Here is a 25,167-nt window from a genome sequence, read left to right as displayed (position 1 = left end):
TAGGTTACCATTGGTGCAATCAGTTCTCTTGGGGGTACTCTCGGAGAGCATTATTCATTATTCTTGTCAATTAGTGGGCATTTTTAGTAGGCATAGTATACGAGTAGTTCCATCATGTAGGCGATGATACCACGTGGGAGTTGGAGGATCAGTCACTGATTATTTTATTCATTATTGATGTAGTTGGCAGCTTTTTGATTAGATTGGCTAGTTTTGTTGGCCGCCTGCATTTTCTTATTGTATTTATTTCCTCCTATTTAGGCATACTTGGCAGCCCATCCCACTCAATTGCTTTTCAGGTGCTGGTGGGAGAGATGCGGCTCGAGGAGATACGTCAATAGCCCTTGTATATTTGCCCTCTTCATTTCAGCATTCATTGATTGCAGATTTTTGTGTTCTTTTGTCTTCTTTCTCTCTCCCTTTCTCTTGTATTTTAGTCTTGTCTATACGCTTCCACATTCGCTACACTCTGAGGGAGTATGGTCAACATGAGAACAATTCAAGCAAATGATTGCTTTGAATTGGTTGACTAGTACATTTGAGGTGGATATTATGATAGCTTGGAATAAGCTCACGACCTCATTGCTATGCATGCATTGCAGAGAAAATCACCTTCTAGCCAAGTGCGTGGATCTTAGATCAAGACCATGTGCTAATTGTGGTAGCTTTGGCCATGATGCAATGCATTGTAGATTGCTAAGACGATTCCCATACTCGCAATCATACAATCAATCGTATTACCTAGGGAATAGGCTATCGAATTTTGCAAGGGGAGCTCCATTAGCTCTCCTAGTACCCAACGAATCAAAGTCAGCCATCCCTAGGAAGGACATCAACCCTATAGGGACTAACTTCTTCCTGTCTAGTATCTCTTCGTGAGCAAGTGGTAAGTATGTTTGTGGGTTGTCTAAAGGAATTTGGGATTTTGGCATTTAATCCACCGTGTCTAGCATCTCTCAGCCTATAGAAATAGCTGCTATAGTTAATGCTGTGCCATGTAGGAAAGGTTCGGGCTTCCAAGACAATGGAGAGAAGCTGGATAAGAAGTTGTCAAAGGCTAAGACAAGGGGCAGATCTGAAAATCACGCTGAAAAGATGCCAAAACAGCAAGGAAAGGATTGGAAAACAGTTGCACAACACAGGGTATTAAGGGTTGCAAATAAACGCTTTGTTTGCGAATAGGAGGTCACATGGCTAATGAGTGTTCCAATAGGCAGCAAGCTGGAAAATTAGAAAATTGAGGATATTCCAAGGGAAAGAAGCCCAAAACATCCATTGGATTGGAGCCAAATCTTGTTAGTAATCAACCCAATGATGATACTTCTGAGCTATGTAGAGCATGGGCCAAAACTAGAGATCAGCATGCATTGATCTTCTTTGATAATGGGGCATGAGCCAACTTTAAAGTTTATCTCCATGGATATGGTAGCTTGTCTAGGCATCAGAGAGGATGAGATGGGACCCATGGGAGAAGTTTGTATAGCGTGCAAGGGCCGTACATAGCCTATCACACTACTAATTGGGAGCTTTGCTTTCACATTCAGGGATATGTGGACAACAAAGAGTCTTTCTTCGCACTGCTTCATTGTGATGTTTTGCTTGGTATGCCTAGGTGTCATCATATACCACCAATGTTGTGTTGGGTTTTACTCATGCCTATGCTCACACAGGAGTGTCAATGATCCGCGCATAGGGCACTAGGACACTTTTTACTCTTAGTAAGAGGTTTTTTCCCCCAATCACTTTTATTTTCATTTGTGTTTTTATGATACACATTTTGGTCACTTACCACAAAATACATATATCTGTGTGTGAATGCACTTTAAGTCACTTTCACAACCCTAAACTCTAAGGGTTGTACTTTGTATTTTGTACTTTGCACTTCACATTCTATTATGCAAATAGTCGTTCTGTGACCACTCCCTCTCTCTATTAGTCGTGTATACTTCTTTTTGCTCCATTGCTGTACTTCAATCTTACATTTGGTATCAGAGGTGTTCAGCCAGCTCTCTCTTTGCTCTCTTCACTCTCAGCTCAGCCCATGTGTTGCTCGTCTGTGGTGACCTGTGTTTCTAATGCGCCTTATCTGTTCTACTTGACCTCTGCAACTTGTCGTGGATTTTTAGAACAGTTAGAAACCCTAATTTCACAGGTGCAGTCCAAATAACCCTAATTTCATAGGTGCAGTCCTGAAAACCCTAATTTTGCAGGTGCAGTCCAGAACTGCCACGTCAGCACTTGTACAGTCCAGAACTGCTCCAGATCTGTTCCAGCCTGTCATGTCAGCAGCAACCAGCAGCTCATAACTGGTTCCGCTTGCTCTCGAGTTGCCACATCAGCATGTTTTCAGATCTGTGCAGCTGCTACAGGTATATTTTATTATTTAATCAGAATTTCAGAGCCAAAGCAAAGGCCCTTTTGCAAGAATAGGTCAATTTTTGCTTCAGCAAGTGCTTCAGTGCACGAATTGAAGAAATTTACAAATATTTGGGTCAGAAAATTTGGGGTGGTTGTAGTTTTGGCAGACGTTGGCACATGTGATGTGTTTTTAGTATGAAATTGACTAAAACTACGCACATTGGATAGTCAAATTTTGGGGCTTTTGTGTTTTTAGTGCTGCTGAGCACTCTTATTGCCTTGTACAACATCTTGTTTTCTGAAATCTGGAAAATTTCAGCACAGTGAGGCAATATTGGTTAAGTGTGATGCGATTTGGTGGTTCTTTTGACTAAATTTGGTCGATTACAGCTTGGCATTTGCTGTAATTTTTGGGAATTGGAAGATTTCCAGATCAGTCAGCTTTTGTAATTGCTCTTTTTGCGTTTGATTAAGTGACATTTATCATGGCAGCTCATGGAAAGAATGACGTTTTCACTTATGTTTCAAAAGAGGATAGATTGGATGGCAACGACTATTCTCTGTGGTCCTTTATAATGAAACATGTGCTTGTTGCAAAAGGTCTTTGGGATTATGTCAATGGGGAAGAAGTATGTCTTGGTGATTTGGCTCCTATAAACCCTCCACATGTAGGAGGTCGTGGACAAAGGCAAGAGGGTGCAATAGCAACCTCTTAACAAGTAGCAGGACGTGGACAAAAGCAAGAAGTTGTTGCACAATCACCACCCCAAAGAACAACTGCTCAGAGGGCTTGGGACACTACGGATGCCCAAGCAGTGTCACTTATTTCATTGGCAGCTCAACGGTCAATAATCCCACATATTCGTTTTGCTACTACTTCACGAGTAGTATGGCTTATACTTGAGCACATATGTGCTGGTAAGAATGAGGCACACATTTCTTTTTTGAAGGAGTTAGAAGTTTTGGAACTTCACAGAACAACGAGAAGCAAGGGGGCACATAAGCTAAGAAGGGCAAGTGCCATTATTGTAAAAAGCCAGGTCATTATATCACAGAATACAGGAAACACATTGCCAAGGAAAAAAAAGAGTTTGGGATGTTAGGTTCAGATGCACCTTCTACTTCTATTGCTATAGAGTTTGTGTCTTTTGTCATTGACCGTGACTCATAGTTACCAGGAACGGGGAACGGGAACGGGCACGAGACCCCCTGGAACGGGGGGAACGTCCAAAGTGAGGGAACGGAAACGGAGGGAACGGTATATATATATATATATATATATATATAGAGAGAGAGAGAGAGAGAGAGAGAGAGAGAGAGAGAGAGAGAGAGAGAGAGAGAGAGAGAGAGAGAGAGAGAGAGAGAGTCAACACTTGTCTTAGAATCTAGAGAGAGAGATCATATCAACCATAATTCATGAAATTAGGCTCTAGAGACATAATAATCAAGTTTCAACAATAATAAAGATTCAAAACATTGTAACTAGCAATGGATTGTCGCATTCATAATTCAACATTCTAATCAACAATGTTGTATAAGTCCAACTGGCAACAAGTATGCATTGCAAAAACACAAAATATGCACTAAACTTTAAAGCCTAAATAGTAAAGATCCAAGTTACAAGAGCTCCAATTTCCAAGTCAATACTCTAAAGTTCCAAAAGGCTAGCTACTAAGTGCTCTGATTCATGGAAGATGGCTCCACTGTGCCTGAATGCTCATCCTGCTGAACAACATCCTGCCCATCATTATCACCATCATCATCATCGTCATCTTTTTCCCAACATATAAAAGAATCAGCCTTTGCAACTGATGTACGAGCTAGCAAGCGAAGATTGGAGCTCACATAAACTAGGTCATTCGTCTTCATTGTACCAAGACGATTTCTCTTCTTTGAGTGAATGTGATTGAATGAGCTCCATAGTTGCTCTAAACAAGAAGATCTAATTGTTTGGCTAAGAATACGAATAGCCAAACTCTGCAACTCTGGAGCTTCTGCCCCGTAGTCCTCCCACCATAAAGCAGCCCCAATAATTATCCTGTCCTCTAGTGCATCCTCTGTACCAAATATCCCTAATGTTTGCCGATATACAGAGAGCTGATTTTAAATTTTGCGTTGCATTTCACGGCTGGGATAAAGCTTTCCAAGCAATGTGTTCCAAGCCTTGACCACCTCAAGGTCTCTTTCTTGCATCTTTCCTTGAAACTCACGATCAAGCACATATGCTGCAGCATGCATAGGAGAGTCATACTCATTCCATCTGCTGATGCATAACTCCTTGATCTGCTCATACCTATCTGCATTTGGTTTCAAACTCTCCAACCTCTCAATCATGCGATCCATACCTTCATAGATCTTCCGAATGCATGGATCCATGCCATTTGCAAGCCTCAACATGTGCATAATAGGATCAACCATTTGGTTGGTGCGATTAACCTCATCCCAAAAATCTCTATCAAAAACATATGCATTACATAAACATAGCAATAGAAGTGGCAGCCCCAGTCCAATTTTCATACTCATCACTAGCAAATAGCTCCCGAATTGCACCTTTGCAATAGTGCAATCGACCAAGCATAAGAAAGTTATATGCAAATCGTGTATCCGAGTATTTAAGAAGTTCTTTGTCACTTCTCTTGCAAAACTCAGCATGCAAGTACTGATGATTACATATAAATGTGATAATCTTGTTGCCTTTCGCAACAAGAGATGCAATCCATGGCAAGTCTCCAATATCCTTCTACAAGTTATTCAAGCAATGCGCCATGCATGGACTAAAGGTGATATGTGGATACATTGCCATTAAAATGTTTCCTGCTGCCCTATTTGTAGGTTCACCATCTGCCACAAACTGCACTACATTTTTTGCCCCAACAGCCTGCACTGCTTCGCACCACTCGGATGCCAATACATCTGCACTCTTTCCAGTCTCTGAAGCATCATGACTACCAATGAAGTATACATCTCCACGAGAATATGCAACAACACCATGTATGGACCTATGGCGTGTGTCACTCCATCCATCTGCTATCAATGTCACTCCATTTCTTGCCCATTGATTGCGAATATTTGCTGTTGCAATCTCTATGGCTACTTTCTCCTTTTGAAGCAATGTAGTCCTGATAGTTTCTAATGAAGGGGGCTTATATGTGGATCCATACTCTGCAATCTTTGTCACCATATTTAAAAAATAAGGTGACCTGGCTGATTTGAATGCAATATGGTCATGGTAAAAAAACCGTGCCACTGCTGCATCTGTTTCCTCTTTTTTCTTTGGTTCCCATGAAGTGTGCAATGAACTCTGTTTAACACCACGACCTGTTGCCATTGATGGCCCACGAGAAGGCTGCGTAGCCACTAATCCTGGTGGTCTTCTGCATGAAGCACCATGCCCTGGTGGCCTTGGAGTCCATGTTGTTGGATCCACTGCTATATTTGGCGTCCTCCTGGCATGTGAATTCCCCATAGAAGTGGCTATGCGGTCAAGTAACTCCTGCCTTTTCTCAATTGATACATTGGTGCAAAAACGCACCTCTTTCCCCTCCTCATGTAGAAGATGGGCTCTCACTTTATCAGCCCCACTAGTGCGAGCATAAGGGCAAAGTTTGCATTTCCAAGGGCGAGCCCCTCCACCTCTCAATGGCACCCCTGTATCTACCTCATCCCACCATGACCAAGTAGTGCTTCGACTTCGTCCAGTTGTTGACGAAGTACCTGCTGAGGATGATGAAGATCCCATAGATGTCAATGTTGCAATCTATATAGAAGTGACAAATAATCAGTAAACTGTAAACTTCAATGAAATTAGTAATTATAGAAAATTACAGCCAACATTTCAACATCCATGCGTCAAAGTTCAATGAAATTGCAAAAATTTCAACCAAGGTCCAAAGTGTACCCTGTGCCGCACGCGACGTAGGCGGGAGACTCAGAGGCAGGTGGGAGAGATAGATGCGCAGAAGTAGGCACGGCGCACGCCCACGACCTTGGCGAGGTAGGTGTGGCAGGCCGAGCAGCCTGCAGGCGGAGGAGCAGGAGCAGGCGGGGGAGCAGGCGGAGGAGCAGGAGCAGACGGGGCAGGTGCACGGAGCAAGCGGAGGAGCAGGAGCAGGCGGAGGAGCACGAGCAAGCGGGGCAGGCGGGCGCGTGGAATGGCAGGCGGCAGGCGGGCGCAACGGCAGGCCGCAGGCGAGAGGCGATAGGCGGGGGCGTGTGGAGTGACAGGCCGCAGGCGCAGGGGACAGGCGACAGGCGAGCGCGACAGGGGACAGGCGCAGGGGACAGGCGACAGGCGAGCGTGACAGGGGACAGGCGACAGGCGGGAGTGGGCAACATGCGAAATGTCAAACAGGAGTTTTTTTTAAAAAAATTAAAAAATTACATGGCTAGGCTGGAACGGCCGTTCCAAACAGGGAACGGCCAGGGAACGGGATGGAACGGGCTGGAACGGGCCAGGGAACGGGCTGGAACGTTTCGCCAGCGTTTCCTGGGCTCGTACCTCCCGGAACGCGTTAATCCGTTCCTATGCGCCGGAACGGGCGTTCCCTGTTTCTATGCTGTGACTATTGTTTTTATACTTGCAATTATGATTCTTCTTGGGCACATAGAGTATTCAGCTTTACCGAGGATGCTGGTACTTGGTTTTTTGACAATGGTGCTTCTAAGTACATTACATCCTACAGGGATTTGTTTACTTCTATTGTTGCAGCATAGAGGCATTGGAGAGATTTTTTTGAAAGCCATTGATAGCTCGATTCTTCGTTTGCACAATGCTTTCTATTTGCCAGGGATAAAGAAGAATTTGTTGTCAATTCCTTCTTTAGCAAAATGTGGAATGTAGGTCACTTTTGATGATGAAAAATGCATGGTCAAGGATAAGAATTCTTGACTTTGAGGCCATTGGCACATTATGGCATGGACATTATGAGTTGGATGCTCACTTTGTTAATTAGTCAATTTATTTGGCATCTACTCTTACTCCTATTGTGTCACAGATAGAGTTATGGCATGCTCGTATGGGGCATGTGAATTATGGCAGTCTGATGCTTATGCAGCGTACTTAGATGCTGGAAGGCTTACCTTTCTTGGAGAGACCTCCTGAGCACTTTTGTGAGGGATGCATTTTGGAAAAAATGCATAGGTTTTCTTTCCCTAATGATGTTGCTTTAGAGCTAAGGCCAGGTTGTAGATTGTGCATTCAGATATATATGGACCCATGTAGACAAAGCCATTGGGTGGATGTTTTTACTTCGTTACCTTCATGGATGACTTCACATGTTTTTGTTGGGTTTTTTCATTGATTAAAAAGTCAAAAGTGTATAATGCATTTTTGGCTTTTAATGCGCTTATGGAAAATCAATCTAGCTATAAGATTAAGAATTTCAAAATGTTTGGATCGAGGGGGAGAATATATGTCTTCATTGCCGAATTCCTTTCTAAAGCAAAAATGTATTATACATCAATTTACTATTGCATATACTCCACAACAGAATGGGATTGTAGAAAGGAAGAATTGGTCACTCATGGAGATGGCCACAATATGGTTGTCAAATGTATATTTGTGGGGTACAACAGTGAAAGCAAAGGGTATAGATTGTATGCTCCTGTTTCCAAGAAATTTTTTGTCATTAGAGATGTGATTTTTAATAAAAAATCAGAATTATCTCTTGTTGGTTATGACACATCATGCTGCAAAAGATGCGTTTGAAGGGCTTCTGCCCATTTCTTTTGATGATATAGCTAGAGCTCCATTAAATAATGCAGAAATTCAGCTTATGGCTGATTAGAATATTTAGCAAGATGTTGAACAATAGGTTCAACAAGACATGTACATAATCAGGAAGCTAGGCACATACCTAGATGGTATTTGCAAATTATGCAAGATAGACATTTTAATGCTCCTCTTGCTGGTTGTACTCGAAGATAAACATTTCTGCATGATTATACTATTACTAGGGAGTTTGTTATAGCAACAAACACACATGATGATGATGAGTTTGATTCTTTTAAGTATGCACAACAGGGTGTGCATTGGATGGCAGCAATGCAAGCTAAATATGAATCTATCATGAAGAATCAAACATGGGATTTAGTTACATTGCTTGGTGGGAAGAAAGCCATTGGTACTAAATGGGTTTATAAGCTGAAACGAAAAGCAGATGGATCCATTGATAAGTATAAAGCTAGGCTTGTGGCAAAAGGTATGCACGAAAGAAAGGCATTGATTATGAGGAGACATTTGCTTCTACATCTCATATGACTATTGTTAGGTGTATGGTTGCATTGGCTGTCCATTATGGTTGGATTGTGCATGAGCTTGATATTAAAACTGCATTTTTATATGGGGAATGTCATGAGGACATGTATTTTTGAAACCTCACTTAACATGTGGATTAAATTTTAATCACATGATTAAGTAAATGTTGCACATGTGAGGTGCAACTGGGGCTAGAGTAAAATTATGAGCTCAGGATCCGAGAAAATCACGAGATGTTAAAGGCAAAAGTTGCCATAAGTTATGTTGCACAGGTACTTGGTGGTATCTGGTGTCAATTGTTGGCTTAGGTCATTCATTTGGCCATAAGTGTCAGTTTGGTGACACTAGAGATGTGGCGTTTAATGGTACCTAACACTGAACTAATGGTCAAAGATGGCATAGAGAGACTCAGGAGTGGAAGATGCCTAGCCAATTTAATTATTGGCTAGTCAGATTATTTTTCAGGGCATCGAAATAATTATTAGATTAATTTTCAGTAATTAAAGACTGAAAATTAATATTTAATGATGGATAATGTTGGAAAAACCATTTGGAAAGGCTGCCACTTGGCAAACTTGCCCATACAGGTTGAAGAAGAGGAAAAACAAGGTCATTCTTGTTGTAGCAAATGTGGGAGAGCTGTGGGTAGCTATGGCCAGTCTATTTTCAGCCATTGCAGCCAGTCGTGAGTGAGTTTTGAGGAGGCGATTGCAGATTCGGACCCTCCACAACTAGGCAATCGCATCCAGGTATAAGGTGATAGCTAATTTAAATTTCTTAGCTATAGGCGACATCATTTAATGCTGTTGACAGGGCAGCAGCTGCATTTGACTGATTTTCAGTCATTCTTCGCAAAACTCTGAATTTTCTCTCTCTATAGCTTTCTTTATCATCTCTCAACCATTTCATGGCTTTGCTCCGAAGATCTCAGCATTTGGACCCTTGGAGGTTGAGAAATTGCAAATTTCTTTGCTATAAACCCTAATTTATAGTAGAAATCAGGGTTTAGCAGAGCAGCCTCAGGAAGCGTGCCAGAAATTGGAAGCTCCAAGACTTGGATTTTTTAGGCTTGAAGGTAAATTTCAGCTAAATTCAGGTGGAGAACTATGGAGCCATTGAATTTGGGGCATTTCCATCATCTTTGTAGTGGGTAAAGGCCAATTAAGTGCCCGAATCAATGGGCAAAATAGATTGAAGACTTGTTGGTCACTTTGGATAGCAAGGGGAGTTGAAATACCAAAAGGGATTGGGAGAATTCCATTGTACATCGACTTCTTCTTCAATTAAGCTAAAGAAATACTGCTGGGGTGCCAATTGGGTGTGCATTGTCCAAGATTAGTAGGTAAATTTGTATTTTCGGATTTGCATTAATTGTTTACTGCTGTAATTAAGTTGTAATAAGGGATTTACCACCCTATACGAGGAGGAAGGTTGGTTTTGTGGTTCCATTGCCGAGATACCATCAAATCCTTTGAATTGGTGGGCCCGTGGTACTTGATTGCAACTTGGAACATTGCATTATTGCTAAAATTGTTCTCAACAGTGAATTACAACAAGCATGTCTTCACATGGTGATACGGGATCAAGTGGAGAGGATGCATCACTCCTTGGTTAATCACGTGGTGAAGGGGGAAATGCAATGACTGATGTTGGGCATGGTTCTCAACATGGATAGCATGCTGAAAATGTGAGAAATGACCTAAATGTTGGCACTTCAATGCACAAAGAGGCTGATGACCAGCAAGGGACTGAAGAATTTGATGATAGCTTCAAGGATCGAATGCGTACAGTAGCAAATCTTTTTGTTGAATTGGCTAAGGATCTCCAGTTTACTCGATTCTTGAATGCCCCAAAGAAGGACAACAAAGGCAAAGAGAAGAAGACACCTTCTATAGCTTTGGGACAGCCACAAGAATCGAAGGAAATGCCTAAGCCTTCTTTAGAAGAGCCCAAAATGCTTGATGAGCATAAACAGTTGGTATCTGTGTTGCAGCAAGTGCAAATGCATGGCCAACTTGGTAGTGCCAATCCATAGGAACATGGACAGTAAGGCAATTATGCACATGCAAGCATGGGACAGCAAGGATACTTAGGTGGTGGTACCATTTTTCATGCTATGGTTGGATAGGCACCGCATACGGGAATGTATGGCACAAATCCCTATGGTATGTAGCAGCCAATGCATGGCTCACAACACCCAATGTATTCGGGTAATGCAAGTGGAATGCCTAATCCCATGTATGGCAGCTTAGACATGATGCTTGGGGCACAAAGCGGGCCATATGGATATGTATCGGTACCCCTAGGGACTGTTGGAGCACAAGGATTTGGTGTTGGTCATGTAGGTGCTTCAGATAGTGCTGGTGTTTATGCAAATACAGCCAATGCACCCTTTTTGCAGCAGCCCATTTATGATAACTTGACTCCCATAGGTCCGCCAAAGGACTATGATGAAGATGGCAAAAGAGTGAAGTTTGAGCCTTTCAGTGGTGCACAAGATAGGCTGAATACAGTTTGATGGTGCCTATTTTGGAGGCAACTTCAGAGAGGCATCTAAGATACGCAAGGCAGCCACATTTTTGAAGGGAAATGCATCGCAGTGGTGGTCTACACTTCTTATTCAAGGGAAGTCACCTACCACTTGGGTTAAGTTCAAACAAATGTTTGCTTGAAATTGGTTGACAAGTACCTTTGAAGTAGACATTATGATAGCTTGGAATCAGTTGAATTCCAAGGACTGCAAGAACTTGGATCAGTATAATAAGAAGTTTTGGATGCATTGCTGCGAGTTACTTCTTATCGCACAATACCCATCCATGAGCAGGTGGAGAAGTATATTTTTGGTTTGCCAAAGGGTATTCGGGATTTTTGCATTAGGTCCACTGTTTCCAACATATCTCAGCTTATAGAAATTGCTACTACAGCCAACACATTGCTGCGTGGAAAGGATGTAGGATTCCACAATGATGATGCCAAGTCACATGTCAAAGAGGCAAAGGCTGAGAAAAGTGGTAAATCTGAAAATAAAGTTGAAAATCAGGGCAAATCTGAAAATAGGGTTGGAAAGAGGAACAGATCGCAGAGAAAGAGTGAGAAAAGTGATGCACGACATAGGGAGCTGATGGCTGTAAATAAATGCTATATTTGTGAATACAAAGGGCATATGGCACACAGCTGTTCTAATAAACAGCATGCTGAAAAGGATGATAATAAGGGAAAGAAAGGCAAAACCACTGCTGGTTTAGTGCTTGATGTAGTGGCAGATCAGCCTAATCAAGATAGTACTGAACTTCACGGGACATGGGGCAAAATTAGAGATCAGCATGCATTGATTTTTCTTGATCCAAGGGCATGGTCAAATTTAATCTCTCTTGATATGGCAGCCCATTTAGGCATTAGAGAGGATGAGATGGGGCCCACGGGTGAGATTGGTGTGGTATGCAATGGACATGCAGAGCTGGTTACTTCTATCATTGGAAAGCTTCGTTTGTAGATTAGAAGTTATGTAGACAGCGAAGAGTTTTTTATTGCTCCATTGGAAGGATGTGATGTCTTGCTTTGTATGCCTTGGTGTCATCGTGTGCATGTAGTGATTGATACTCATGATAAGATTGTGACCCTCTTCCATAGAGGCAAAGTTCATACTTTGGATGTAAATTTGAAAAGGCACGACTAAAAAAGATGAAGGGCAAAGAGCGATTGTATCCAAAGCTGCCTATGAGATACTATGGGTCATTTCAAGTGTTGGAGAGGATCAGTGATGCATGCTATAGGCCGAAATTGCCTCCACACTGGTGGATACACAATGCCTTTCATGTGTGCTTGCTTAGACCTTTTCATGGAGATGTGCCATAGGATGTATTTGCTGAAATTGAGCTCAATGAAATATTGGTACCAGAGCAGATTTTGGCACACAAAGAGAGGAAGATCAAGGATTCTCGGTGAAGTTTCAGAATTATTCACCAATGGATGCCAAATGGATAGAGGAGGATGACTTGGCAGACCATCCTCAGTTGTTACAGCTTTACCTTGATGCTTTCTAGTTAGAGCCGTCTTTAGTTTGGACTTAATCAAGTTCAGCAGAGCAGAGGTCTAGAGTATTACGTGACATTACGAGGGAGCTAACACCTCCGGTTCTCAGTAATGGACAACTCTAGAAGTAGTGGATCTCGAGTGTATTCAACATACATTCCGGGTATTGTAGCTGAACAGTATGTTTGTAGCAGATCACTATTCAGTGTACTAGTCACTATGTTGGGTATGCAGATCGGTACGGTTTTCACTGCAGCTTTGAAACTGTACATTTGCATCCGTTATGCTTGGTGTGTAATCGGTTATGCTTGGTATGACATTGGTTATACTTGGTGTAGCATCGGTTATTGATCATTAGCGGCTGATTATCGAATGTTGGTTTTCAGCGTACGATCGTTAATATTCAGTGGTATTCAGCTAGTTTTGTGGACATCAACATGTCTTATGATGCCATTGATGTTTCAGCCATAGTTTATACTTGGTTTTCACTATACTATGGTTTGGTTTTGCTAGATGAGTTGAGCTGATGAGAAATGGACATGTCACATGATAATATGGCAATGTTTTTGAGATTCTTTGTGAGTCTTATGCTATGTTATGTTGGCTGGTAATTTTCAGCATATGTTGGGCATATGGAATGGTTGAATAGTAGTGCGCAATGTTGACTATGATGCCCTATGGAAATTCCAGTGTAGTACTTTGCTTTTGATGCATTTGGCAGTGCAATCGAGGACGATTGCAAGGATTTCAAGGGGGAGGGTTGTCATGAGGACACGTATTTTTGAAACCTCACTTAACATGTGGATTAAATTTTAATCATATGATTAAGTAAATGTTGCACATGTGAGGTGCAACTGGGGTTAGAGTAAAATTACGAGCCCTGGACTCGAGAAAATCATGGGATGTCAAAGGCAAAAGTTGCTATAAGTTATGTTGAACAATTACTTGGTGGTATCTGGTGTCAATTGTTGGCCTAGGTTATTCATTTGGCCATAAGTGTCAGTTGGTGACACTAGAGATGTGGCGTTTAGTGGTATCTAACGTCGATCTAATGGTCAAAGATGACACAGAGAGACTCGTGAGTGGAAGATGCCTAGCCAATTTAATTTTTGGCTAGTCAGATTATTTTTTTGGGCACCGAAATAATTATTAGATTAATTTTCAGTAATTAAAGGCTGGAAATTAATATTTAATGATTGATAATGTTGGAAAAACCATTTGGAAAGGCTGCCACTTGGCAAACTTGCCCATACAAGCTGAAGAAGAGAAAAAACAAGATCATTCTTGTGGTAGCAAATGTGGGAGAGCTGTGAGCAGCCATGGCCAGCCTATTTTCAGCCATTGCAGCCAGCCACGAGTGAGTTTTGAGGAGGCGATTGCAGATTTAGACCCTTCATAGCTGGGCGATTGCATCCAGGTACAAGGTGACAGCTGATTTGGATGTCTCAGTTGTAGGTGACAGGATTTAATGCTGTTGTGGCAGGGCAGCAACTGCATTTGACTAATTTTCTATCATTCTTCGTGACAAACTTTGAATTTTCTCTCTCTACAGCTTTCTTTATCATTTCTCAGCCATTTCATGGCTTTGCTCCAAAGATCTCAGCATTTGGACCTTGGAGGCTGAGAAATTGCAAATTTCTTTGCTATAAACCCTAATTTATAATAGAAATCAGGGTTTAGTGGAGCAGCCTCAGGAAGCGTGCCAGAAATTGGAAGCTCCAAGAGTTGGATTTTTTGGGCTTGAAGGTGAATTTCAGCTAAATTTAGGTGGAGAACTACGGAGCCATTGAATTTGGGGCATTTCCATCGTCTTTGTAGTGGGTGAAGGCCAATTAAGTGCCCGAATCAAGGGGCAAAATAGATTGAAGACTTGCTGGTCACTTTGGATAGCAAGGGGAGTTGAAATACCAAAAGGGATTGGGAGAATCCCATTGTACATCGACTTATTCTTCAATTAAGCTAAAGAAATACTGCTGGGGCGCCAATTTTGGGGCTAATCGAGTGTGCATTGTCCAAGATCAGTAGGTAAATTTATGTTTTCAGATTTGCATTTATTGTTTGCTGTTGTAATTAAGTTGTAATCAGGGATTTACCACCCATCCACGGAAAGAAGGTTGGTTTCAGGGAACTTCAAGAAGAAGTGTATGTACAACAGCCCATTGGTTTTGCAGTTAAAGGATTCGAACACTTGGTATGCAAGCTGAAAAAGACCTTGTATGGTTTGAAACAAGCTCCACGAGCTTAGTATGCAAAAATTGATGTCTTCTTACTCAACCAAGGGTTCATAAATAACCCATAAGAGTCTACTCTTTACGTATACAAAGAGGGGGGATCCTTGCTGGTCATCTGTTTGTATGTAGACGATCTTTTGCTTATAGGGACACATGCGGATCAAATTTTAGCATTTAAAAAAAATTTGTAGTAATTTTTTGACATGTCAGATTTGGGGGCCTTTGCATTACTATTTTGGGCATTTAGTTTATTCATGATACTAGAGGTATTGGATTGTTACAATCTAGATATATTGGTAAACTCCTTAAGAGATTTTGGCTTCCAAGATTGCAAGCGAGTGAGCACACCGATAGAGACTAGACTTAAGTTGTCTTTGCATGATGATAGTGATATGTGTAACATCCATACATACGCTCCAACAGTTAGCTGTATTATTTATTTATGCAACACAAGGCTAGATATCTAGTTTGTAGTTTCAGCCTTGAGTAGATATATGCACAACCCGTGCGCATCACATTGGCAAGCTATGAAGTGTGTTTTCTGTTATTTGCAGGGCACCAAGACTCTTGGATTGCTTGGATTGCTTTATGTCAAGGGGGGGTTGTTGCAATTACATGCTTACAGTGATTCAGTTTGGACTGGTAATTTTGATTCTTGTCACTCTACCAGTGGCAATTGTTTCTTTCTTGGCTTAGGAAGAAATAATCCACTATTGCCTCATCGTCTTGTGAAGCTAAGTACAAGGTAGCTTTCACTACTACAATTGAATGTGTATGGCTGAGACGTTTGCTAGCTAATCTTGATGTATCTGTCATGGAGCCTACTCCTTTGTTTATTGACAATCAGAGTGCCATTGTAGTGGCACGGAACCTTGTGTTTCATGCACACACGAAACACATTAAGATACAATATCACTTTGTCAAAGAGAGGCTAGATGCAGGGGATATTAGCCTTGTCTATTGTCCTACCAACAAGAATGTGGTAGACAACTTAACTCTTCCTCGCGACAAATTTGAAGCATTCAGCAACGCTTAAATTTGATCTCTTTTGGTGGATGACCCTTGTATGCTGATCATCTATAACTCTAGGGGGGTTTGTTGGGCTTTACTCACGCCTATGGTCACATTTGTCATGTGGCATGTGTTTGAGGATTATTGTTATTGCAGATTTTTTCCACGGTTTTAGTGGACCTGGTCCTCCTTGAAGTGGCTGCTCCATGGCTGCACATTGTTTGCTCCACTCATGCTGTGCCCCCCACACGATATTTGTGCAATATGTTTTGCTGGGCTTCACTTGTGATTGTTGGGATTTTCTTTGGCTGGCTAGAAGGCTTGATGTAAATCCTCATTTAATTTAAGCTTCTTCACCGCCTGAGAGAGAGAGAGAGAGAGAGAGAGAGAGAGAGAGAGAGAGAGAGAGAGAATTTCGCCCCTTTATGGAAAGGAAAAGAGAAATTTGCATGTTTCAAATTATATTGTAGGACCTGTAGCTGCTTCTTCAGCTGAATTGGAAAAAGTCGGACTTGTGGATGCTCATGAAATATCATCAGAAGCAGCAAATGGGAATATGCTGACTACAACAAATGATCGTGGCTTGAATGATATCGCAACACTAAAGAAAGTACTGTCCAATTTTTTTTAAATGTTGTTATTTTTGAAGGCACATGTTTACAGTTTTGCATTCCATATTCAACAGTATGTACTGCTTTGCATAAATGAAAATAATGTTCTCATACAGCTAATATGAAGTGCCTGATTTTGACAGAATACTACTTTATCGGTTAATAGAAACTTCATGCTAAAAGCAAGATGCATGAAACTGGAATCAGGGTAAACCATTCATGTGCCTCTTCACAACTATAGGAGTAGGTTGAGATTCTTAAACTTCTGTTTATGGGGTAGCGGAGCTTTATAGCAGGGCACAACCATTCTCATTGTGGAATATCTATCTCACAAGGTGAAACAGATTTGTGATGATCAAATTCAATCTCCTGTCTGACCTTTCATGATTCTCTAGAAGGACTTGTAGTCTACTATTGATTAAGAATTGGTGGTGGTTTGATGGGATGGCATTTTGTTGGGAAGTTGGCTATGTAGTAGAGGTAGGGATGTGCTAGCAGTCATGCCTCTCCATGTCCATCTCTCAGTTGTGGACCTCACTCTGAGTCAAATGAAGACTTTAGGAGTGGCACTGGTTCTAACTGTCAGTCTTTTCCGTTCTTGATCAGCAGAGTTCATCACCAACATGTTAGAAGGAGGCAGTCCATTCCTTTGGGCACTTACCTGTAGACTGTTTCTGTCTTCCCAGATCTGCCTGTGATGTGGCTCTCCTAGCTCCAGACGGCAGCATTATTCTTGCCCAGCACATCGGACATAATTTCTCCCTAGCAGCTCAGGCATATACAGCAGTCAGTAAGCCTTTTCCAGCAGCCCTGGGCATCTTTATCACGTTGGGCCTGATCATTGGTTTGGGTCTATTTATGCTCTTCCCCCTTTGCTGTTTGCAGCTGCGGTCATTCTTTTCCAGCCAGCCTGCATTTCTCTCTCCTCTCTCCTTTCCTTTGTTAGAGATTTGGATGGGCACAGGCATGTTCAGGGCAGATTAGGGCAGTTTATGCAGCATCACATTGTACAGGAGCAATTCTTGCAGAAATTTCTGCAGCTGCCAGGTCTGGGCAGTGATCAGGGCAGGTAGTACAAACCGAGCAGGTTGGGCAGGTGTGACACGCAGCAGGCAAGATCTGTTGCAACATTTACTGCAGTCAGCCAGATATTGCAGCAGTTGGCCAGTTTTGACTGGTCAACCTGGTTGTTTTTAAATTTATTTTTTGCCTATTTAAGGCAGGCCCCTGGTCACAGACATGTGTTTTGAGCAGATTCAAATAGAGATCTCCGGCTGGATACTTCTCACAGCCTGAAACAAGCCTTCTTCCTCAGAGAGGGTGGTAATAACCTGATTAATCAATAATTACAGCAAGCATATAAAGCACATAAACAGAACTGCACAATTTACCACTTAATCTTGGACAATAGACAGCCTCAGGGTATTTCTTTATCTTTTATTGCAAATGAATGGAGCACACTAAGATTCTTTAATCTCCTTCTCTAATCCAAGTGCCTCTTGCTATCATAAATGACCAATAAGTTTTCAAACCCAATCTTCCCTTGGTTTGCTTGGGGATTGGCCTTCACTTGTGCTCCTTGGATGACAAATACAACCCCAAATGTTTGTTGATTGAATGGTGACCTGAATCTCTTTAAATTGCTCCAATTTCAGTGGCTGAAATTCAAGTCTCTAGGCCTTCAATTTTGAGCATGCTTCGTGAGGTGGATGTTAGACTCAAAATTTTGCTATAAATTAGGGTTTCCCGAGGTGACTGTCAAACTCAAATTTTTGTTATAAAATAGGGTTTACAATAGAGATTAGTCAACATCTCCACCTCCAATGGTTGATCTTGTTGGAAATTATTGAGGAAGAATGAGAATAGATTGGAGGATGAGAGATGCTGAGGAGAGAGAAAAATTTGATTTGTGTCATAAAGAAGTGAAATTTATTGTTGCTTTGTCAGGACAACCCTAAAAGCTGTTGCCTACAGCCGAGGGGTGCTCTGATATAGCCACTTGCTGTCCATAGCTGTTGGCTACTCCAAGAGGGAGTGTAGATGTTGTTGCTTGCAGTATGGTGTTCTTGAAGGTTGCAAACTGCTCCCAACAGCTTGGCCACCTATTCCAACAGTCTCTTCTCCAATCTCCCACCTCTCCAACCGACCTTTCTCACTTGCATCAACAAGTTTTGCCAAGTCACAACTCACAAGTGGTAGCCTTCCAAATCCAATTTTGAGCATTATCTAGCTTTATTAAATTAATTTTCAGAAATTATTATTCATTGTAGTCTTTAGCTTTTTATTCTCTCTCTCTCTCTCTCTCTGTGTGTGTCTCTCTCTTTCTAGATATGGGGCCCACCCCCTTTCCCTAGAAGATCGGATCTGCCAAATCTGTTAGCTCGAGCTGGAGATAGAAGAACACTATATATGTAGGTGCCCAACGCACTACGAGATCCAGTGGCAGAGTGCAGCGATGCGGAAGTGTATGACAAAGACTGAGAGAGAGAGAGAACATAGAGAGAAGAGAGAGAAAAAAGGAGAGTGTGTAAATGTAGAAAATCTGCGGTGTAGTATGCTGTATAAGAGTGTAGAGATACACAAGGGGACAGAGGAAATATCTGCGTAAGTCTCCGACTTGATAACCTCGATCTCCATCAGCCCGAGCACAGTCTGTCTCAGCCAACAGATCTCAAGATCAGAATCTAAATAATGAATATAGAAGTGTGTCACAAAACCAACTGTAAATAGTCGAAAAATAGAAAATAATTGCAGTAGGTCGACTGTATTAAATGTAGCCGACTACAGTAAATCTAGTCGACTGTACCAGTGCTACGTGTCATCTTGCCATACTGTTGACGTGTCCGCCCCAAATCCGCCATCTCAAATGCCTGATGTAAAGTTGTCTTGGTCTCTCGGACCTTTTGTGCACGATCCCCTATCAAAATCAAATCATCAACATACAACACAAACAACACACGACCAACCTTGGAAGTGTACACATAAAGTTGCGGATCGGCCTTGGAGCGCCGATATCTCAACTTCAACTGAAGAAATGAGTCAATCTTCTCGTTCCATGTACGGGAGCCTGCTTGAGGCTATACAATGCTTTCTTCAACCTGTAAACTTTGCCATCCGAGGATCCAAAGCTAGGAGGCTGCTCAACATATATCTCCTCTTGCAAATTACCATTTAGAAAGGCCGACTTTACATCCAACTGATAAATAGACCATCTCCTATGGCCAGCCAAGACAAGAACGGCTTGAATAGTCGCCATATGAGCAGTGAAGGCAAAAGTATCATGGAAATCAATGCCTAGGCGTTGAGCAAAACCTTTAGTAACAAGGTGAGCCTTGTGCTTGTCCAAAGAACCATCGCTAAGATACTTGGTCTTGAAGATCCACTTGATACTAATCACCTTCTTGTGAGAGGGACGAGGGATAAGAGACCAACTGCCATTCCTCTCAATAGCCTCCAACTCGGCTTCCATGACCTTCCGCCAATGATCAGACAACAAAGCCTCCTTCACTGAAGTGGGCTCTCGATCCTGCATAACACGGGTTAGCAAACAATAGTTGGAGCAACAAGCTTCGAAGAATGTGCCTGGTTCCTCTGTGACCTCCTCGGTCCATTCTAAGGTTCCCACTCCTCAGGACCCCCTCAATCCCTGAATCTTGGAGGGTGTCACGGGCCCAATGAGGAGGAGGACGAACCTCTCCCCGTCGCTCTCCATCTACTGAAGACTCAGGAACATCCATCAGCGGAAGCTCCTCGGGGGTGGCCAGTGGAAAAGAAGACTCTGAATCCGAAGAAGAATCTCCATCAAGAGGCTCTGGCTCCAAAGAAACTGTCTTGGGAGTCCAACTCTCCCCTGGATCTCCAAGGACGGGGTGCTTCTCATCCCCCTCTGTGGCTGGTACTTCCAGGAACTGCACATCTCGGCTCGTGTAGATATCCTGCGTAACGGGATCAAACAAACGATAACCTTGGGATTGTCGTCGGGAAGCCGCCTCGAACTTATCACGCTGCGTCTTCGGAATGTGCACATAGGCATCACACCCAAAGATCTTGAAATAAGAGACATCAGGCTTAGTCCTGAAGTAAGCCTCAAAAGGTGTCATCCTGTCAACGGCCGAAGTGGGAGATCGATTTAAGGATGTGAACTGCGGTAGCCAGTGTCTCGGCCCATAGAAACTAAGGTGTCTTGCGGTGCTTCATCATGGTGCGTGCCATCTCGATCACACTTCGGTTCTTCCGCTCCAAAATGCCATTCTCTTGGGGAGTGTTGGTGTTAGCAAACTCCTAGTGAATGCCCCTATCTACACAAAAACGAGCAAACTAATTAGACATAGATTCACCTCCCTTGTCTGAACGCAAGGTCTTCAGTCATCGACCAGATTGGTCCTCCTCAAAGAGAAGCCAATCCTTGAAATGAGAGAAAGCCTCCAACTTCAAAGTCAAGAAATAGACCCAAGTCATCCTGCTATAGTCATCTACGATCAACATGAATTACAAGGTCCCCTTCAGGGACTCGGTCCTCATCGGGCCACAAAGATCCGGAGATACAAGCTCCATGGGTGAAGTAGACCGCCTAGAAGCTTTGTTGGGAATCGCATCCCGATGCAGTTTCCCACGAATGCAGGAGACACATGGCTGATGGTTCACCGCTACGTCCGGCAAGCCTCGGACAAAGGACCCTCGCGACATCTTCCGAAGGTACTCGTAGTTCAGGTGGCCAAACCGAGCATGCCATAGCTCAGACTGTGTCTGAGAAGTAAAAAGAAGAGAAGTAAGAGCTGAAGAAGGCTTCAATTTGTAGACTCCATTCTCCTCATATCCTGCAGAGACCTTCCTCGATCCACGATCAAGAACTCGAACAGTATCACTATCAAACTCCACCAAGAGGCGTAGAGCACAAATCTTATGAACCGAAAGTAAATGATATCCCAATCCTGGCACATGCAACACCTCAGAGGTGTGGGTACCACCACGTCCATCTGGAATAAGTTGCATCTTATCCTGCGCAACAATAGACACAGAAGAGCTGTCTCCAATGAGAATCTACCCACGTGAAGGTCGCAAATGGGCAATACCAACGGAAGAAGGAGCCATGTGCCGTGAGGCACCTCTGTCCACAATCCACTCTCGAGCCTGGGAAGCTGTCATCGCAGCATCATCAGTTGTCGGTGTAGAGTCCTCAATGACTGCTAAGTATAGAAAAGCAGCGGATGAGGGTGTAGCCACCGCTCTAGAGTCCTTCGTGTTCTTCTTCTTGGTATCCTTATTGTCTTTTTCAGAGAAATCATTCTTTCAGTGACCGGTCTTACCACAAATATGGCAAGTTGATTCCTTCTCCTTGTCCTTCTTGGATTTGTTGTCCTCCTTCTTCTTTTGGTCCTTCTTCTTCTTTTGAGAGGCTTGACCAACCAATGTCTTTGATTTGAAAGCATTTTGTCCCTTCAATTGTTCCTCTTGGTCCAAGACCATAGGAAACAACTCTTCCCCCCGAAGAGTGGACTCCCGCCCTGAAGCAATAAGAGCGGAATAAAAAGTACCGAATCGTGGCGGCAACTGGGATAGTAAAGTGATCGCCATGTTTTCGGAGGAAATAGGCTTTTTTGCATTTTGAACCTGTATTTGAAGCTGTCGAAGCTTGTTGATGTGTTCCCGAAGCGAAGAAGACTTATTCACAGAGAAAGTCCGCATGTGCACCTCCAAAGAAATCCTCTTTATGAGGGTCATCCGGTTGTACATGTGATCGAGCTCCAGCCATATCTCACGAGCCACCATCAAGTGCTCGATGTGAGCTATCACAGCTGTGGTGCAAGACAGAAACTGAAAAGATTGAATCCTGGCATTCAGTTTGTCCCAATGAGACTGGGCCTTGGTCAACTCCACATGAGCATTAGAAGAGAGTTTGGAGTTATCCCTTACCGAGGGCCTGTTAATCTCCTCCATCACCAATTCCGCCAAATCATAAGACTCTAAAATGGCCAACATCATCACCCGCTAGATGCAGCAATTGTCACCATCAAGCTTTTAATCCGTTGGAAGAGCCGGTAAGACAGGCACCTTCCTGTCCATGATCGCTTGAAACTCCAAATCAGTCTCTGAAGACATGTTAACCTGCAATACTTGCTCAAACGCAAAAGCAGCCCCCTCTGACTGTGAAAATGCAGCCTTCTAGGACTGATTCCTCCGCTGCCCAAATCTTCTTCCCCTACCGGAGGTGATGAAAAGGTAAAATCTGCAATAAAAGGCCTCAAACGCAGCCTTCCTCACCTTTGAACAGCAATAACTTGCAGCAAATTCACCGATTAGACTCCTTTCCCGCACACCCATGCTGGCTTCAGCCTTGATCCGATGCGCAGCCCTCCTGCTCGCCCTTGAAACCTGGAAACGCAGCCTTGTGTCGCGGTGAAATCTCCTCTTCAGATAGGTTCAGCCCTCAGTCAGTCCATCTTCACCGCTCTGATTCCATGTCAGAGTGCAGTGATGCGGAAGCGTAGCACAAAGATTGAGAGAGAGAGAACATAGAGAAAAGAGAGAGAAAAAAGCAGATAATGTAAACGTAGAAAGTCTGCGGTGTAGTATGCTGTATAAGAGTGCAGAAATACACAAGGGGGTAGAGGAAATATTTGCGTATGTCTCCGACTTGTTGACCTTGATCTCTGTCAGCCCGAGCACAGTCTGTCTCAGCTAACAGATCTCAAGATCAGAATCTGAATAATGAATATTGAAGTGTGCCACAAAACTGGCTATAAATTGCCGAAAAATAGGAAATAATTGCAGTAGGTCGGCTGCATTAAATCTGGCCGACTGTGCAGTAAATCTGGCCGATTGTACCAGTGCCACGTGGCATCCTGCCATACTGCTAACGTGTCTTGCCGTACTGCTAACGTGGAACCTGCTGTCCACAAACTATCCAAGAAATGATTGTCTAATAGGGACGCTTCCACTGCCTGTTCAGAAAAGAATTCGGTGCACTCTCCAGAGTGATGGATTTCAAGGACCAGAGATGCCTTGGGCTCTTCCTTTTGGAAATACAGTGCCACAGAGACCACCTCCTTCGGACCTCGAAGCAGAGACAGGGAGCTGCCCAATGCGTGCTCACAGAATTCTACTGAGAGCCAACTACCATCCCCACCCCTGAGCCCCCACCATCCCCATTGACCTCCCAGCCGCGGTGGACCACCCTAGCCATAGTCACGGCAAGAAACAAAGCCCGACGCCCATGCCTAACCGGTCCCTGCCCTTGCAGGAGGCACATTTCGAGGATACAAGGGATACATCACCGCCACTGGAGGGCCCTGCCTCGCTTATTCAGCCTCTTGATGTTAGATAGACCCATGTGAGACATTTTAGGATGACCAAGCTCCATGAGTAGTTCCACACCATACTTGGAACACATATGAATTGCACCCAGTCTATATACCATTTTGTACCTACTCAATTAGTTTATCATAGCATTAGATGGTAGCTTTACTGGGACCTGGAAAGTTTCCCAGACATTTTGTATGTAATGTTTTGGTCTCATAGGCCAACTTGGCATTTCGTAGACGTTAATATTACTTTCTTTCTTTTTTTCTCTCTCTCTCAAACTAGTTGAAAGATGAAAAGGGTGAGCAAGAATAAGAACATAATTGAAATCAAGAAGCAAGAGTTTGTTAGAGATCATCCCCTAGACACAGGCATTTTCCTCTTTCAGGCAGTATGGAGAGTAGTTCAGGGTCAGTTTGAGTGCCACCTCATCAGCAGGGTGCCACATCATCCTTTCTGCCACATCAGCAGTCACATATTTGGTGGGAGATGTTGCAGATGCCACGTGGCAGAGGACTGTGCAGTCGGATGTGCAGTCAGACAGCTTTTGGAATTTTTGATGCAGTCGACTGCATTTAATGCAGCCAACCTGATGCTTGACATTGTTCTTTTCCAGGCTATATATAGCCAGTCTTTTGGCACACTTTCATTCATTCTCACAGGCACTCTCAGCAGATCGTGGAGATCAGATCGTGATCAGGCCTTGCTGTCCTCGAGGTGTGCGCATGTGGTGACATCATGGAGGAGGAGATATGCAGACATATGCACTGCACTCGTGTACAGATCTGCATTCCTTTGTATACAGTATACTTCCTACAGCAGATCATCTTGTTCTACTGTCTCTTTCTCTCTCTCTCTCTTCTCTTTGTGCTCACTCTCTCTCTCTCAGTTTTGGTCCCACGCTTCTGCATCACTGTACTCTGACATGGTATCAGAGCTGTGAAAACGGATTGACTGAGTGAAGAACCTACTTGAAGAGGAGATTTCAGCGTGACACAAGGCTGTGTTTCTAGCATTCGAGGGCGAGTAGGAGGGCTATGCATCAGAGCAAGGCTGATGCGATCATGGGCATGCGGGAAAGGAGTCCAGTTGGTGAATTTGCTGTTGTGGTTTGGAAAGCAGAGGAAAGAGCCCTAGCAGGCTGTGTCTTTACAGCCAGAGGGGGCTGCTTTTGCGTTTGTGTAGGCATTACAGGTGACAATGTCTACAAAGACTAACTTGGAGTTCCAAGCGATCATGGATTGGAAGGTGCCTGCTGTCCTACCGGCTCTTCAATCAGATGAGAAGCTTGATGGTGACAATTACCGTATCTAGTGAGTGATGATGTTGGCCATATTGGAGTCTTATGATTTGGCGGAGCTTGTGATGG

General features: G+C 43.2%; 1 protein-coding gene across 5 annotated transcripts in view; it reads left to right on the top strand.

Moving 5' to 3' along the window:
• The window catches only part of PDE318 (P-loop containing nucleoside triphosphate hydrolases superfamily protein), a 119,455-nt gene that overhangs the window by 14,246 nt on the left and 80,042 nt on the right, over positions 1-25,167 (top strand). For all 5 annotated transcript variants that reach the window (XM_087676394.1, XM_087676393.1, XM_087676392.1 and 2 more), the window contains exon 2: positions 16,359-16,498. In XM_087676394.1, the coding sequence (XP_087532520.1) occupies positions 16,359-16,498 (140 nt within the window). The remainder of the gene's footprint in view (positions 1-16,358; positions 16,499-25,167) is intronic.

Source organism: Lygodium microphyllum, chromosome 4, assembly GCF_053477565.2.
Source record: "Lygodium microphyllum isolate KBCC chromosome 4, Lygodium_microphyllum_v1.1.10, whole genome shotgun sequence".
In the NCBI taxonomy this organism is placed as follows: Eukaryota; Viridiplantae; Streptophyta; class Polypodiopsida; order Schizaeales; family Lygodiaceae; genus Lygodium; species Lygodium microphyllum.
Note: the sequence above shows the minus strand (reverse complement) of the source record. Positions and strands in the feature narration are given on the sequence as shown.